At 41.2% G+C, this 16,326-nt stretch overlaps 1 protein-coding gene across 1 annotated transcript in view; it reads right to left on the bottom strand.

Moving 5' to 3' along the window:
- Positions 1 to 5,182: 5,182 nt before the first annotated feature.
- Positions 5,183 to 16,326, bottom strand: part of UVSSA (UV stimulated scaffold protein A) — a 60,350-nt gene continuing 49,206 nt past the window's right edge. Inside the window, exons 12-13 of the mRNA XM_054824718.1 lie at positions 12,365 to 12,548; positions 5,183 to 8,418 (exon numbers count right to left, since the gene is read on the bottom strand). Of these exons, the coding sequence (XP_054680693.1) occupies positions 8,325 to 8,418; positions 12,365 to 12,548 (278 nt within the window). The 3' untranslated portion in view covers positions 5,183 to 8,324. The remainder of the gene's footprint in view (positions 8,419 to 12,364; positions 12,549 to 16,326) is intronic.

Below are 16,326 nucleotides of genomic sequence, written 5' to 3'. Positions count from 1 at the left end.
CTCTTTCCACTGTCCTGATGCTGCCTGGCAGAGATGTGAATTCATCATACAGAATAAGCTTCAAAGCAGCTCAGGAGGTTATCGTAGCATCAGAAATCTAGAGCTGCTAAATCTGCAGTGCCCACTCAGGAGAAATCCTGTGGATGCTGGAAATCCTATGGATGCACCCTGTGTCAACAGAGAAACACTAAGGACACAGAGGGCAACTCGTGATCAGGCCCCAAAAATCTGGGCATGCAGGGTCAGGCAGTGCCTGTGTATGATTTACTAATTTAATGTCATTATATGACAAATCCTCAGCTAGCTAGAACTGTCACTCCACCCAAAGTGCTAAATTTTATTTTAAAATACAGCTTTTATATTTTCTTCTCTGTAATGTCACAAACCAGAGACGTTTTACAATGCCAATAAAGGAGGGATGACACTACAGCAAAGAACTGCAAGTCACCGAAATATTTATGTGGGGTGATGACTGACACAGTAAAGATTCACCCCCTTTGGTAAACTGCTGCTTTTTCAAGAGGGGGAAAATAAATCTACTAACCTCAGTACAAATATTTCAGTTATTACCTATATTCTTTCTTTTTTTCTTCCCCCCACAACCACACACATACATTACAAGAACTTGCCCTGTACATAAAGGGACTTTTCCCCATCTTTCCACCCTTACCATAGGTAGGGTGACGAGCTTTATTTCCTCTGCCCTGCTCTCCAGAGACTGCACGAGGGGAAGAGAAGCGCAGGAAGAGAGAGTTTGGATCAGCTTGATAGGGCTTCTTCAACTCCTTGTGTTGATCAAGAGTTTGTAGGACCGAGCTGCACTCTCTACCACTTGTTAACTATTTTAAGATTTGCAATTAAGAATGTTCTTTGGGACTTAAAGCACCAGCACTACACCTTGGAGTGGTGATTTTGAGTGAAATACTGTCTTTGCTGTGAGCACGCTCTGCAGCATACCTGGTCACACTCTTTTGCTGCTTCTGCTTCAGCGCTGGGGAAAATAAAGGTTCACGCGCACGTGGAAGCAACATCTAATTTCAGCCCTAGTAAAAACGCGCGGCAGACTCTCCTCCTAGTGCTGTTAGCCTTCAACTGCCAAAAATACTATTATAAAAATTCAAAGATATCCAAAAGCAATTTCCAAACAAGCAGAATCATATATTATATTTCCATATACCTTTTATAGCGTGCGAGGATAAGAGTGGCTCCATAATGGCATTATAAATATAGCAAATTAATGGTGGATGCAATGCCAACACCTTGTCATTATGCAAATTGGAATGTCGGCAGAAATGGTTATTCAACAATCCCTTTCAAAGTAACCAGACGCCTAATGCTGCTCATTACATCTAAACTAATTAGCACCACATTTAAACAATTTTAATAAGCTTTTTCCTTAACCCCTTGACAGAGGGGATTCCTGATGCTAATGCAAAAACACGTGAGCACTTGGCACAGGAGTGCTGGGGCGTTGCTCAGGGCATCGACAGGCAGGAAAGCGAGGGGAAGTCTACCCAAAAAAGCCAAATGACAATATTTAAGTTACAGACATTTAAGGATGGAGATAGATTGCACTGGATTAAAGTCTAGTTCAGTTTACCCAGGCTCTGGTGCAGCCTAGCACTAGCACTTACACCACCATGCCCTCCTCCCAGTACGTCAGAGCCTGCTCCCAGACTGCTCTCCTGAGCTAGGACTGCATTTAGGCTCTGTACTACCCAGACCCAGCTAATAGGAAAGGTTCAACAAGGACATGAATTAATTTCTTTCTCCACTCAAACAGCTTTGAAGGAGAGGAAGTGGAGGGCTGCACCTCAAGTACTGTGTTCAGTTTTGGGCCCCTCGCTACAAGAAGGACATTGAGGTGCTGGAGCGTGTCCAGAGAAGGGCAACGAAGCTGGTGAAGGGTCTAGAGCACAAGTCTGATGAGGAGCAGCTGAGGGAACTGGGGTTGTTTAGTCTGGAGAAAAGGAGGCTGAGGGGAGACCTTATCAACCTCTACAGCTACCTGAAAGGAGGTTGTAGTGAGGTGGGTGTTGGTCTCTTCTCCCAAGTAACAAGCGACAGAACAAGAGGAAATGGCCTCAAGTTGTGCCAGGGGAGGTTTAGATTGGATATGAGGAAAAATTTCATCACCAAAAGGTTTGTCAATCATTGGCACAGGCTGCCCAGGGAAGTGGTGGAGTCACCATCCCTGGAGGTATTTAAAAGAGGTGTAGATGTGGTGCTCAGGGACATGGTTTAGTGGTGGACTTGGCAGTGCTAGGTTAATGGTTGGACTTGATGATCTGAAAGGTCTTTTCCAACCTGAATGATTCTATGAAGGCATCGACTCAGAAACATGAGTAGTTAATAGCTCTCTCCCCTTCTTTTCCTTCAGGGGCAGCATCAGACTCCCGCAGCTGGAAGAGCAATAACTTCGCCCCACAGGTCATAATTTGTCCAGCTGCCAGACCCAGCTCTCACCTGCATGTATTTTCCAGGGGATGTGCTAAGTTTTGGAATTTCTAGCATCTCTCCCAGCTGCAGAGGTCACCAGTGCTGCTGGATGGGGAGGGTCCAGACTGGTCTTCATCTAGGCTGCTGCTCTGAGGCCTCAGCCTCTGTCAGGGCTTCCCAACCTTTCTCAAGCCCTTCAGTTTCTGCAGAGGCTTTTGTAATAGAAAGGACCATCACCACACACATTTCAGAGGGGTGGTCCTAGGGGTCTCAATCTACCGACAGGCTCTAATTTCTCTCGCTGGCCTTTCACCATCTTTCTCTGCAATCCTCCTCTGTATCCTCATCCCGTTTGGGTGCTGTGGGATGGTGCCCCTTGTTAGGGAGGCCACTGTCCCTTCCTGCCTTCACCTCCTGCTCCTGGCTCACCTTTCCTTGCCATCCAGTCTCTACCTTGTTTTTTCTTTCTCACTTTGTTATGGACTTGACTTCACTCGTCAATCCCAGCACTGTGGAGTTTTCCTTGGGCAGAGCTTGGGACAGAACTTTCTTTCATGTTTCCAAATGCAAATTCAAGTGTTATTTTCATCCAGGAGCAGGATGTTGTTAATTGGTTTGGTCTTATTTAAATGTAGCTGTTCCAGTGCATCCCAAAACAGATATATGGAGAAATTGCTCTCCAGTAGTTAGCAGAATAACATCTCTCAGGCTTTGGTGTCCAAGAGATCCTAAGGGCTGATCTAGCTGGTGACAACTGCTATGAGGGAGTTTCACTTTCCTGAATCCATGAAGCTCAGCAGTGTTATTAATGGTAGGTGTCTAGGGAATGAGGATCTAGATCCAGCTCTTCTTTGCCTCAGTCCGGGGACTGTAATCTGGAGTGCTCCTTTTTACCTTGTCTCATCTCCTACATGAAGCATTTTTAGCTCCATTGTGGTTGTTTCAGGTCCCACAGGAGAAAGGGTGATGGGAACTGTCTTCTTCCAGCTCCCTTGCATTCGAGTCGCCTGTGGCTCGGGCTGTCTCCTGCGACAGGACATGGCACTGTCACCTCTTGTGTTGAGAAAGGACCTGGATCTCCACCTTGCCTGAACGTGTGCTCCAGCATATATATATGCTATTGCATGCGCTACAATTCCCGGTGCCTATTTAAAAGGTGATTTTTGTTAAAGGTGTGCGTTTGGTGGGTGTTAGGCAAGGTGTGAAAACACATGCCGGATCAAGCCTTCTCAAGTGCTCATACAATTAATTCCCTGGGTCTCATCAGGCTTAAGCAAGAACTCTGGTGTAGGTGGGAAGGCCAGCACAGCTCATGGCACGTGCAGACCCTTAGGGGCCCAGGGAGCTTAAGCCTTTCTTGGGCTGCAGTTTTGGACTCAGGCACCTAGACCTTTCTTGGGCTGGTTTGCAGAAGGCCCCTTTGTGTGCCTGTTTGCTACCATCCATGGTCAGACTACCCTGGAAAGGCATGAATTTTTCCTGTATGGTGGCAACATTGCAGAAGGCATGGTTTTGAATGACCAATTTTCATCACTTAAGTCCTGCTGTAACATCCAGATGCCCTTACCTTTTCTGATGCATAACCTACAGATGCATTTACATCACCTCCATGATTAATACCATTAATGTGTTTAATAGCCCTGGATAAGCTACAAACACAGCTGCACGAACAGCCAGGTATTTGCATGAGTGTTACGAGACCACCAGATGGCTATCTCTGCTAAACTATTTTGATACATGCTGAATTGGGTTTTTGCTGGCTGGGTTCCTGAGATTCAATACTTCTTGCTTCTGGCTGGTAGCTCCTTATAATTAGGAACATCCTTATCGTCCATTTCCACAGCCACTTTAAGTGGAACAGGTTTATTTATTTTTTTCTTCCACAAAATAAAGATGTTGTTTTCCATAATGCCTGCTTTGAACTGATGCCCCCAACCTGCAAACTGTTTTACAGGGCATGATGAATTGTGCGTGTAGAGCCACTTACAAATCGGTTGTCTTTCTCTTGCTTAAAAAAACCAACAAACCACTACCCGAAAAACCAACAAACCCAACCCAAAGAAATCTTTTAAATATAATTTCTAAGAGCTCTTATGGGTTACAATCTTCTAATAGGAATCTTCAGCCAGACCCAGACTGCTAAAGCCAAGCCTGAAGTAAGCTTAGGGAAAATGAAATTGCAAGGAATCATCATGCAAAAGATGAGTATGGACCCATCACCTCGTCTCAGTAACTTCAGAGGGGATGTGTTGAAGGATTGTTTTTATTCAGAAGCCCTGCTCCCAAACTCCACACCAAGGAGTTTATGTCACTACGTGCTCTGTAGTGAATGGCCAGACCCTTCATTCCAATGTTAAACAGCACAAAATTAATGAATCCTGTAAGTCTCTTCCTTCCAGGTTTCTACTTCCCAGATGCAACTGTGTGCTTAAGTAAGAATAATCATGGAGAAGTCTTTGGTTTCAGTTCTTGTTTTACCACTCAAACAGCACTACTTATAAAAGGATGATGCAGATGCATCAGCATGGGTCACTCCAGCTCAGAGCTATCACGTCCTTTTAGGAATACAGAATATTCAACCTGCGTTGCAGCTCTTCACCTTAACACCACATCTAAGGGCCAAATCACCCAAGGTGTTTAGGTACCTGGAAATCATATGCAGCATCCCCTGTAAGTAGAAGTATGTTGTAGTACAACTGCACAGGCATTTGAGTGAGTTATAGAGACAAAAATACACAACAGAGACTATGTGAATTATATTTGTATTCTTTTTTTTCCCCAGAAGCCCTGAGGACAGGAATAGAAAAAATCCAGTAGAAATGTCATACAGATAGTTTAATAACTAAAATGTTCGAAGAGCTCGTGAGTTCAGAGATCTCAAATTTGTAAGCTGCTGTAAGTAAAGTGACACACAAAGAGCTGTGATCTAAAAAGTCAATTGATTTATTTTGAACTTAGAGGATTTCTATTTAATGAAGGCATGCTGGATCTTTGGAGATAGATGCCTTTTAAAACATTTTCCTCCAGCAGAGCTACAGATAAACACAGAAAAAGAAGAAAGCTCCCCAAATCATCTGAATTACATCTCACCAGGTCTAATAAGAATGCTGAAGCGGCAAAATTCAAGACCTGTTGTGTGTATATATGCTGAGTTGCCCTTGTAGAGCAATCATTTGATTAAATGAGACAATAATTAACAAGGGAAGGGAAGCATGGGTTTCTCAAACACTGCGAAGATGCAGGCTGGTAAGAGGCCAGGCTAGCATAAAGGCAGTGCTACAGAGGACGTGTGTTTAACACGTCCTGCTATGAAGAGTCAATGGTCTTTCTTGCTTCAAGGCAGAAAGAGGAAGGAAAAAAAAAATATCCAGCTGGGTATATTCCCCATCTGACAAGGAAAGTTCTTGCAGCAAAACTAGGAAAACAGAAAAGTAGAAGAGCTTTAAAAAAGGTCATCACTAACCCGGCCCAAAGCCCATGCACCCATGTCCGAGTTACTCATCTCCAAATCACTTGCTGGGAAACCTTAATTCTGCAAACGCTCTTTCTGTGTTAAAGAGGCACTCTAGAAAAACACTTTTTTCCATAGACGTGTGGTTTTAATAAAGAAAGGAGGAGAGCATATGGATCACATGATAGGATCAGGTTTAACTGGTGGATCAGACACTCTGGTCCAGATAGGAAGTTTCAGCTGATAATTCCAGAACTGATGTGACTAAGCAACATTATAATGGAGCGTTACTTACTAAGGACACTTTTTTCTCATAGATTTCTACCATTTTCCTTTCCAATCTCGGTCTTTGGGCTTTTTTTTTTAATTCTAGTAAAGGCCCAAAATGGGAACTCCAGGGGATAAAGTGCACCTGCTGTTTGCTGGCAATTTTCTAGTGCTGACATCTCGTGTCCACAGCAAAGAAGGGTTAAGTGCTGCTGCATAATATAAATTCCCCATTCTTTTTACAGGGAGGAGAGAAAACATGTCTTGAAAATGAACACCCTCAGTCTGTGCAGGCTCAAGAATCTCCAGAACAGTGGCACAATAAGCTTTATGGCGCTCTCAACGTTAATCTCCAAGATTAGTTTCATTTAGCCTGTTCAAGGATCCCAGCATTCAATGATCTATATTACATTCAAATGTGCGGGGTTTTGTTGTTGTTAGCTTTGTTTGTTTTGATTTTTTTTTGTCTTTATCCTTAATTGGAAATAAATTGTTTAGCAGTTGATTCGACTGACCTGGTGATGAACTTGGTTTGTCCTTTACATTTTCAGCTGAAGCCTTCACTGCCACATTAGCTAGACTGATGGTGGAAGTGGCTTTGCTTTCCAGTGCAGTAGGTGTCTTTTGAAATTCTTGCTTTCAGTTGGCTATTTATTATTTTATTTTGATAGTTCAGAAGTACACCTTCTAAATACTTGTGTCAAAGAGGAAAATGTCTTCCAAACTGCAGAACTCTTGCAAGATAAATTATCAAGATTCAGCATTAATTGCTTTCTAAGCAGTACTTGTGCAAGTCAAAAGGTATTTGGCAGAGCTGTAAATTAGCTTTTGTCTGAGGTGGAAGAAGATACACTGAGGAGTTTAAATTTTCTCCTTTTTTAATTGTTATAGTCTCTTGATGTATGAGGAAACACCTCCAACAGGTGAGTGACTAAGCCAGTGCTGTAGAGAATCCATTCTCATTTGTATTCTGTATTTTATTGAAGACTGCTGCAATTCACTTTGAAATTGATTTTCAAACACTCTATCCTCCTTGATACTCTGGCTTTCCTTCACTCACGAAGCTGTATGAAACCTTGCAAGAGCACAACTGGTCAATGTTTTGTTCACTCTGCTTAAGAGCACAACTATAGCCAGCAAGGCAGGTTTGGGAGATCTGGTTAAGTACCCAGGCAATAACAACAAACCACATTGGATCCAGCTGCTTGACCTCAGTATGTCTGTAACTCTCTGGAGTTAGAGTAGTCCAGATTTTTGTGTTTATGTCTGGATCCTTGGATTCACTCTCAGGCCTGAGACTGACGTAATTTAAACTGATTCAAGCCAGGCAGCTCACTAATACATTATGCCACTTGAACGATTTTTAAAACCTCATGTTTTCATTGTGTAACCGAGCTTTTTGGTATCAGTTAAACTGCAGCACATTCTGAGTGTCTCTACAAACTTTCCCAACACGCTTTCCACAAGTAGTTCTGAAAGATACTGGGATACCATCTTGGGAAGATGAGAAGCAGACCAGGATGACCTTTGTCATTTCAGCTTCTCTACCACCACAGCTACCAAGTTCGAATTAGTTCCTGGATTTCAGTTTGCTGAAATCAAACTCTACTCCATTCATTATGTGAAGGCAGTAGTTGATTTTGATTTTTTTTTTTTTCAGTGTGTACACAAGAGGTCTTTAGAGGTACTGCAGGAGCCACTGTGCTGCTTGATGTGGTACACATTCTAGAATAGTAGGTTGAGCAACTACTCTGTGCGTTGCCAGCTGTGGTAGAAATCTAATTGTTTCTAAGGCATCTTTTTTCTGAAGGTGTGAAAGTAGAGGCAAATTACAACACACATGTTGGTAAAGGAGGTATAAATTACATGAGTCCCTTAGGAAGGAAAAAACCCCCAAACCTGAACGTTTTACCCAGAGTATGTACAAAGCATAAAACACACTCTCTTTCATGTCCATTTCAAATAATTATCAACTTGGTAAATACATTCCATTCTATAACACAGCATCTCTGCCAAAATTAATGTTCATTATCAAATAAGTTAAAGTTGAAAACAATTTAAAAAATTATCTCAGTAAAAATGCACCTAGCACAGTATGAAGATCTGTGATAAAGGTTTGTGCAGTTGCACTCTTGTTAATCTTCTTTGCCCTTTGTTTTATTACAATTTAATTCAGTGCATAGTTGAACTGGTTGGCAAACTTCTCGTGCTTTCTTTGGTCCACTCGGTTCATTGCTTTCACCACCCGTTTCACAGCACCTCTGAAAGAGACACAAAAAACCCCAAAACCAGTTATGTTTGTTCTACACAATCTCCGAGAATATTTATGAATGTTAGGGGGAAAAATGAACTATGATTAATCACTACCAGGCTTCCGAACACTGCACTGATGAGGCTGAACAAATTTGTCTTGTTAACTAAATTAGCTGCAGCAATACAAATAGTTTAATTCGGCAATGATTTTATTAACAGGAGTAAACAAATTAAAGTCTTTCAGTTTAATAGCTGTGCATTCCACCCTCCCAGCATTATTTCTGACAGTCACACATACCAAGTTTGATTTTCAAAAGCACCTAACTGCTCTTGGGGAAAAAATAACTAAAAGCATCTAACAGGATCTAAAAAACTCACACTCAGAAACCCTTACAAAATCCAACCTGCCAAATCTAGAATGTTTTTGTAAGGGAAGAGCTTGCTGTTCAATTAATGTACGTATAACTCATTTAGCAACTTTCCTTTCACAGGTTCCTAAAAACCCATTTCATCAGCTGTGGTCAGAGGAAGATTCTCTTTTACTCCAGTCGGCAGCTTCCCCGTTCCTGAGCAGCAACTACTTAATCCACAAGCAGAACGCTGATTTAGGAAGAGAGCAGATATTGTCATGTATCTCTATGCACAGGGATTAGTTAATGTCGCAGAACAGCTCAGTGCTTAGAATTTAGCATAGTTATGGCAATATGTCTGATATCTTACTGTTATATAAAGTGGAATGGGATCTCTGCTATCTGATGATGGGCACGCATTCATAGCCCCTGCTGTGCTTCAAGAAGGCTCTGGCGTGTTCCCCAGATTAAAAAAGGAAAGAAAAGAATGAATTTTGGAGCTTTTAAGCTTTCTGGTGCTCCATCAACCCTTCTGAAGAGGGTTTGCCCCCATGCTGCTGCTCTTTTTCTGCTGCCACTGTTTCCTCCCAGTAAAGATGGTGCCTAGAGATTTCCCTTCTTTGGGGAATGGCTGCTATGCTTTTGAACTGGGTAGTGAAGAGATCTGCATTTTTCTTCCCTCCACAAACTTCTGAGTGAAGAACACACAGCTGAGATTCTGAAGGTGGGGAAAATGATGCCTAGACAGCACGAATAGGAGCAGGAAATTCTCGTAAAAAGAGAGAGCAGGCTTATATATCCCTTAATTGTGAAGACAGAGGAAGGGGTTCATGATTCCAGAGGGGGAAGAAAGCAGAACAAAGGCAGTAGCAGAAATCAGGAGAATGCTCTGGTGCGATATCTGCCCCCACGGAGACTTATGGTAGGTGCTGTGCATGCCTATGGAATTTTGTTCTTCACCAGAGTTTCCATTTTTATTGGTTACTTTGTGTACCTTCAGCCCAAAAGCTCAGAGATTTGAGCTGCTATATGCAGGTGTGTTAAGATGTCACCCCATCTCTTTTATGGAGAAGGAAGTTATCTCCTAACACTTCTCTGTACAGGCCTGGATGCTCTGCCAAGGTGGGAGGAATACCAGCCAAGGGCGTGGTTTGAGGGACTACGTCCCCCTGAAGAACATGGCACTGTGTGACATTTCCTTTCATTTCTACATCAAAAATGCAGTCAGCAAGTTCTATCACACAAAGTGGATGGTTTCAAATCTAGTGCTATCTATTAGATTCTACGTTGTCACAGCCTGGCTTTCTCTTCAGAGGATGCTGCGGGCTGTGCGGTGGAACGAGGACAAGGCATCCACCAGGTAGTGTGCACCAGCCCTTTCCAGGATCAGGCCCTACACACTATTCCAGCTCTGTTCCTGTGGTTATCTCTGAGGCAAGTTGACTTCTCTTATAGCTAACTGCTCTCTGTAATGGCTTCATTTTAAAAGTCATTTTGAAACATCTAAAACAGAGGATACTTCTTAATTATACCTCTAAATGGTGGGATTAAGGATTTTCTCAGCAGCAACTGTAATGAAAGCCAACATTCTGAAAAAACACCTTGGAAGAGGTATATTTTTAACAAAATTCTGTCAATAAAGTTACCGGAGTAAGGAAAATGTGGTCATGGTTTTGCACTTCAAATATTGCCTAATTGGTAGGAGAAAAGTGAGCCTTTAGCAGCACAGAGTGGCCTTGACACTTTCATGTCATGTAGGTTTTACATTAGCACCACTGGATTGTGCGATACTGTAAATGAAATGAGATCCCACTTTGATGATCTGTGTGCAATTTCACTTAACTTTATTGGCAGACTAGAGCCTGGGTTTATCACCTATACATTTCAAGTAATTTGGGGTTGTTATAAGGAGCCAAGGTTATCATGTTTAGTGCTGCAAAGCATGAAACCTATTAAAACATGACAGGTTTGATTCCCTATGCCTGGCACTAACACACACTCAAAATCATTAGCGCAAACCATAGTAAACCAAAACCAGTTTTTTAAATATATTTCGTTAAAGCCGATACGAAATTCTGATCATTAGAACTGTATGTCTCTGACTTCTAACTAAGACCAGGTAATATGAGAATTTCACAGAAATCGTGCTACTTCTGTAACCAAAAGCAATGTAGATTTGGCTTTGATATTGTAACCATTACATCAGAAAAGGGAAAACAGAGTTTAAACAAATATTGTGCCTTGGATGCTGTTCAACTCATCCAGTGTGTTCAGGGAATAACCCAACATCGATGATTTTATAATAATAATAATAATTTTGCTTTTTTGATTTGACAGCTTTACACTTTCCTTTGACTACTTCATTTTTGACATGTGAAACTTTTTAAATAGCTGCAGCTGCTTCCCATTTGATAAAAACCAGAGCATGCTTAGGCAAATTTCTGTTGCAGCCACGTTCTAAAACTCATTCAGCTTGGTGGGTTGGTAGGCTCCCACTTCCACCTGAGCTAGCGTGTTTGCTTTAAAGTTAACTCACATACGTCTACATAAGTCACGGACACACCTTTGTTTGAAATGTCTAAAAGCCAATGCCATCCAAACAGTTTCTTCTCGACCTAAATGTAGGCCAAGAGTTGCTGTTTGCACATATGCTGGGAGGAAAGGGAGACGTATAGAAACAGCACCATCGTGGGGAGAAGGCTGTGTCCACATGTCTCTGGTACAGGGAGAGTAATTTCCAAACTCTTACACTGAAGAGAGACTTGCAGCAGGTTCCAGTCCTTCATATTAACAAAAGGCAGCAAGGATTAAGTGAACAAGGACCATAACACAAGGATCCAAATAGTTTTCTTAACCAATTGAATGCATTCTCAGTAAAGGAGGAGAAAAATGCAATGGCAGTGTGTCACTGAATAATACACAGGAAGGGATCACTGTGGGTTGGAACGCACTGCATCAGGCCCAGCTAGCAATTTAGTATACCCGCGAGTGAGAGAAAATACGCAGGAAGCCCAATCAGCCATGAAAAGTTTGGGAAGGTCTCTGAGCATACACCAGAGGCTCGAGGGCAACTGCCAAGACACTGCTACATGCCAAAAGCCAAGTGTTTTTGACAGATCTTTTTATTAATTGAAGTTCTGGTTCAGGACAGCCCATCTTAGGATTTCAAAAGGAAAAACTTCAGTTTCACTCCATCTACACTACTACACCGTGTCTGATGCTGTAAGTTGTGTCACTCTGAACACATATCTTCTTTCCAGATGCAGTACTATTTGCACACATAAAGTAGCACCCATCTGTTTAATAAATGATCATCTAGAGAAGCTACTACAGCAATTAAAGGATTAAAAAAAACAACGAGAAGGATGAAAAAAAATCTTTCATAGGGTAGTTTTGTAAAGTAGCTGAAAATCATTCTCAAAGAAATAACCTTGGTCAATAGTACCTGCTACTCTGGACCTTCCAGAGATATGGAAGGCATTCTTGCTCTGCAGTTAGTGAATAAAGTTGTTCAGTAAGTGCATGTTAATGTAGAAACAGAAAGTACTCTTGAAACAAAGGGAAACAGCAATTTAACAGGCTTTAGAGAACATAAGCATCTTACTTATTGAAAACTTTCTTCTCAAGCCGGGAACGAGCAGTATTAGCCTGCTGCTTCAAGTCTGTCAGATTTGGGTATTTTTTCTTCTTCCCTTTCTTTTTCCCTCCTTTTCCATCAGTTTTAGAGGAACCAAGATCCATTCCTGTAGCTGCTTCAACTTCTCTCATGAATTCTGGATCTCGCCACTCTGTTTAAAAGCAAAAGCATGCACTTTGAAACTCCAAGCCCAGGTAGAATTTGCAGTCTCCTAAGGTACAGGTTCTTGTCACCGCTAGGCAAGGGCAGAGACACTGTGCTCTAAGTTGCATACACAAAGGAAGGGGAGGATAAAGCAGTTAGCCAAAATAACAGATCTTGATGAAAAAGCTCTGCCAGTCTGGGATTAGTATCTATTATTAGCTGCTATAGATAAAATTGTTCTATAGGAAGACTTCAGTCAAGTTTTTGCAGTAGCACAGGAGCAAAATTCCAAGGAAACTATTCCATACAGGGGAGGTGTCATAAACACAGTGATTATTATTTAGAAATAAAAAAATATCAACAATGTAGCTGAGGAACCTATCTCCAGAAATAAATTCTGAATAAGCTAAAAAATAAACCTAAAAAAATGTAGTACGTCGACTTTTGAGCAGAATGGGGGTGACAACATTGTAACTTGTCTGCATCAAAGAATGGTGTTTACTTTAAAACATGAACTGGTATCTAGCACCTAAAGAGCATTCTTGAATAAGACAACACGATCCTGTTGCCGTGAGCCCAATTTTGCGTCTGGAAAAGATATTACTTTTTAAGTATCCCACACTTCCTCAGTTTAATTGTCTAAATCAAGTTTCTTCTTTTGCAATAGCACAAGAGTTAATTTATCTCATCAAAAACTTGGTTTACAATTTTATCAAAACCTTAGTGCTTCAGAATCCAACCATACACTGTCAATGGATTCTGATCGTAAGTGCCACCACAGGAAAAAGCACGAACAATTTGACTGTAAACTCTTTGAGGAAGCAGCAGTCTTTCACCTTCAGTATAGAGTCTTGCATATCAGAACAAGGTAACATAGTACAAAGTAGAAAGGAAAAATGTGGCCAGAGGATGGATATTATCAAGCAGAAATTTAGAAAAATGGCATTGCATTATAAAGATTTTGAGCATATGGGTTGGAAAAAAAAATGTAGCAAGTACCACCTCAAAGAGTAACACGGTCCGGACTCAGTATAAATGTCAGAATTCTGTATTTTAATAACCAGTAATTGCCAGTCATCTGTCATATAGTTTCCCCATACATCAGTCAGCCTTTCTTGCCTGCAGAAATTGTACCACCAAATGTCTACTACTCTTATTTAACATCTATGTAGATACAGAAAAAGAAACAGTCCTAAACAACTATGCAATTTCACCTATGTACCCAGATGGTCACCGAGTGTGACAAATACTGGTAACATAATTTCAGGAAGGTCGGAGGCAGTGTCCTCACTTAAGAACACAGTGTTTAGGAAAACCCGAGCAATTTTCCAAGGAAAGGTTAGATCTAACCTACGATACATGAAAGCAAGGACTGACTAAAATCCAACACACCAAAAAGCAAGAGGAAAATGAAGCTGTGCAAGAATTGAGCAGGAGAAGCATAGAGGGAGAAAATAGAACATATATACTTGATAGATCATAAGACCTCACAGACTCCACTTTTTTTTTTTAAGTGAAGGAATACAGAACAGCACAATTCAGATACAGGAACGATTAATCCAAGATTAAGGAAAACTGTCTAAACAGTTTATCTCCCAGTAATAAGAAGGCGTCACAGTTTAGGAACCCAGTGAATGGAGCAATTGTTTAAACACAACGAAAAAATGCCGGCATCCAGTAGAGATGAAATGAGCATTTGAGTAAAATGAAGGAGCAATTTAAAAGCCTTTGAGAAAAATCAATAGAATGCCAGGGAAGAGCAGCCTTTTTGAGCATTGATGGGCCCCTAAAGCTCTTCATACATTGTTACTGAGTTTAGCAGCAGGGAAAAGAAAATTACACAGTTTGCAAGGGTAGGCGGGAATCAATACTGTAGTTAGTAAAGAGATGCTATTTCACATCTGACTGGCCAGCGGCCTGCCTTCACCAGCCTGTCCTGATACCTGTTTGTTAACAAGTCACTAAGGGCTGAAAAACCAGATACTCTTCAGGGTTGACACAAAAAATAGGCACTTAATTTGCTCCTGTGTGCGAACTATTGGAAAAGGATGAACACTGCAGATTAGCAGGTCAGCGTAATCCCACCTGATTCATTGTTTCAGGACCAAAGAGCCCAAAGCACCATTTTGTGGACATTAGCTAGAGTTTTAAATTTTACACTAAGCTAAAAAATGCTCCATCATAACAATGCTGGTGTTGTCAAAACATAGTCATTATCACATGATAGTCATTATCACATGAACTGTATTACTTTCACATAACTGTTTTCCCCTTCAACCACACAAGGATGCAAATAAACCTACCAACCAACAGGAAAGATGTAGGAAGAATTTTGGTGGAACTTAACCACGCAACTGATCCCCAAATTTCAATGTCTGGCATTTTTCAAACTCATCATTAGCAAATGATGTTGTCAATCGTAAGACCAAAGCTTTTACTGTACAGACTGGGTTCCCACTTGTATATTTTCCACAGCAGCACTGCTAAGACTTGCTTCAAGTCCTTTGTAAAAAAAAAAACCAAACCCCAAAAAACCCAAAAAAACCCACAAACCAAAACCCAAACCAAACCAAACCCCAATGCAAACCAACCAAACACTCCCCTCAACCCACAAGCCCAAAATAAACTAAAGACCATTTTAAAAGGTTGATGAAAATATTACATAACAAATATAAAAATACTGAGGCACAGGGAAAAAAATAAAAGAAAGCAACAAAAAGCAGTGGATACAGCTACTTAGTGACATCTGGTATACATATGGCTTTAGAAACCTGTAAGGTTTTGTCCAATAAATTAAGTGCCATAGCTTGTTCAGTATCTCCCCAGCCAGATGGGATGGACCTTTTTGTGACATCTCAGCTTAACAACGGCACTCAATAATGCAACGCAGCAATGTCAACACTGGTTTGGGACTAACATACACATCCTTGTGGGCCAGAGGTGAGAAGCCTCTAACAACACCACGCTGACACTGTAATAAAAATAAATATTATGTCTAGCCTCCAGCAAAGGCAATTTCACAGAAAAAAAATAAAAAAAAAATCAATATTTTTCAGTGCGAGTGATTTTTATACCAGAGTATTAGTTTCTAGTCTGAAACTAGTCAAGAACACCTACAAGCTAAATTAGCTAATTTTAGTTTGCCATAACTAAGTTGGGAATTTTCCTTTTTAGCACAACATCCACACCCCTAGCCTGGTTTTGCTGTGACAGTCCAACTGTGCCCATGCCGTTAGCTGGATGCCAGTTTAGATCGCTTCACTCCACCTGGACAAGGATGGAAACTGCATGCAAATGAAGCACTTCGACACACGGAGACTGCCAAGCACAGGCACTCAAAACCAGCCAAATCAGTATTAAAGGAGACTGGGTGGGTGAGCTGTATGTTTAGATGCACATTCATTCGACACAGACCTTTTTGGATAACAGATCAACAACCGTTCGTTATGCTCTGAAGAGGTTTCATGGAAAGTTCAGTAACCTCATTAATAAATATATATATAACTGTGAAACTGGTGAAATACTGAGTTGCCTCGTAAGCTCGTAAGCTCTGACTGACTAACTCCTTAAAGAGAGTATACTGCAAGGTATCAAAATGATAAAGCCTATGGGTAACATTAATTAGAATGCAGAATACTCACCTAGAATAAATAGCTTAAAACAGAGAAAACTAAGACTTGCTGGAGGAAGGCAGATTGAATAAAAGCTTTGAAAACAAATCTGTCCCCTCCAATTATACACTATGTCTTTGCTGGACAGATCTCTCTCTCCCATCTTCCTTTGCG

This window comes from Grus americana, chromosome 4, assembly GCF_028858705.1.
Source record: "Grus americana isolate bGruAme1 chromosome 4, bGruAme1.mat, whole genome shotgun sequence".
Taxonomy (NCBI): domain Eukaryota; kingdom Metazoa; phylum Chordata; class Aves; order Gruiformes; family Gruidae; genus Grus; species Grus americana.
Note: the sequence above shows the minus strand (reverse complement) of the source record. Positions and strands in the feature narration are given on the sequence as shown.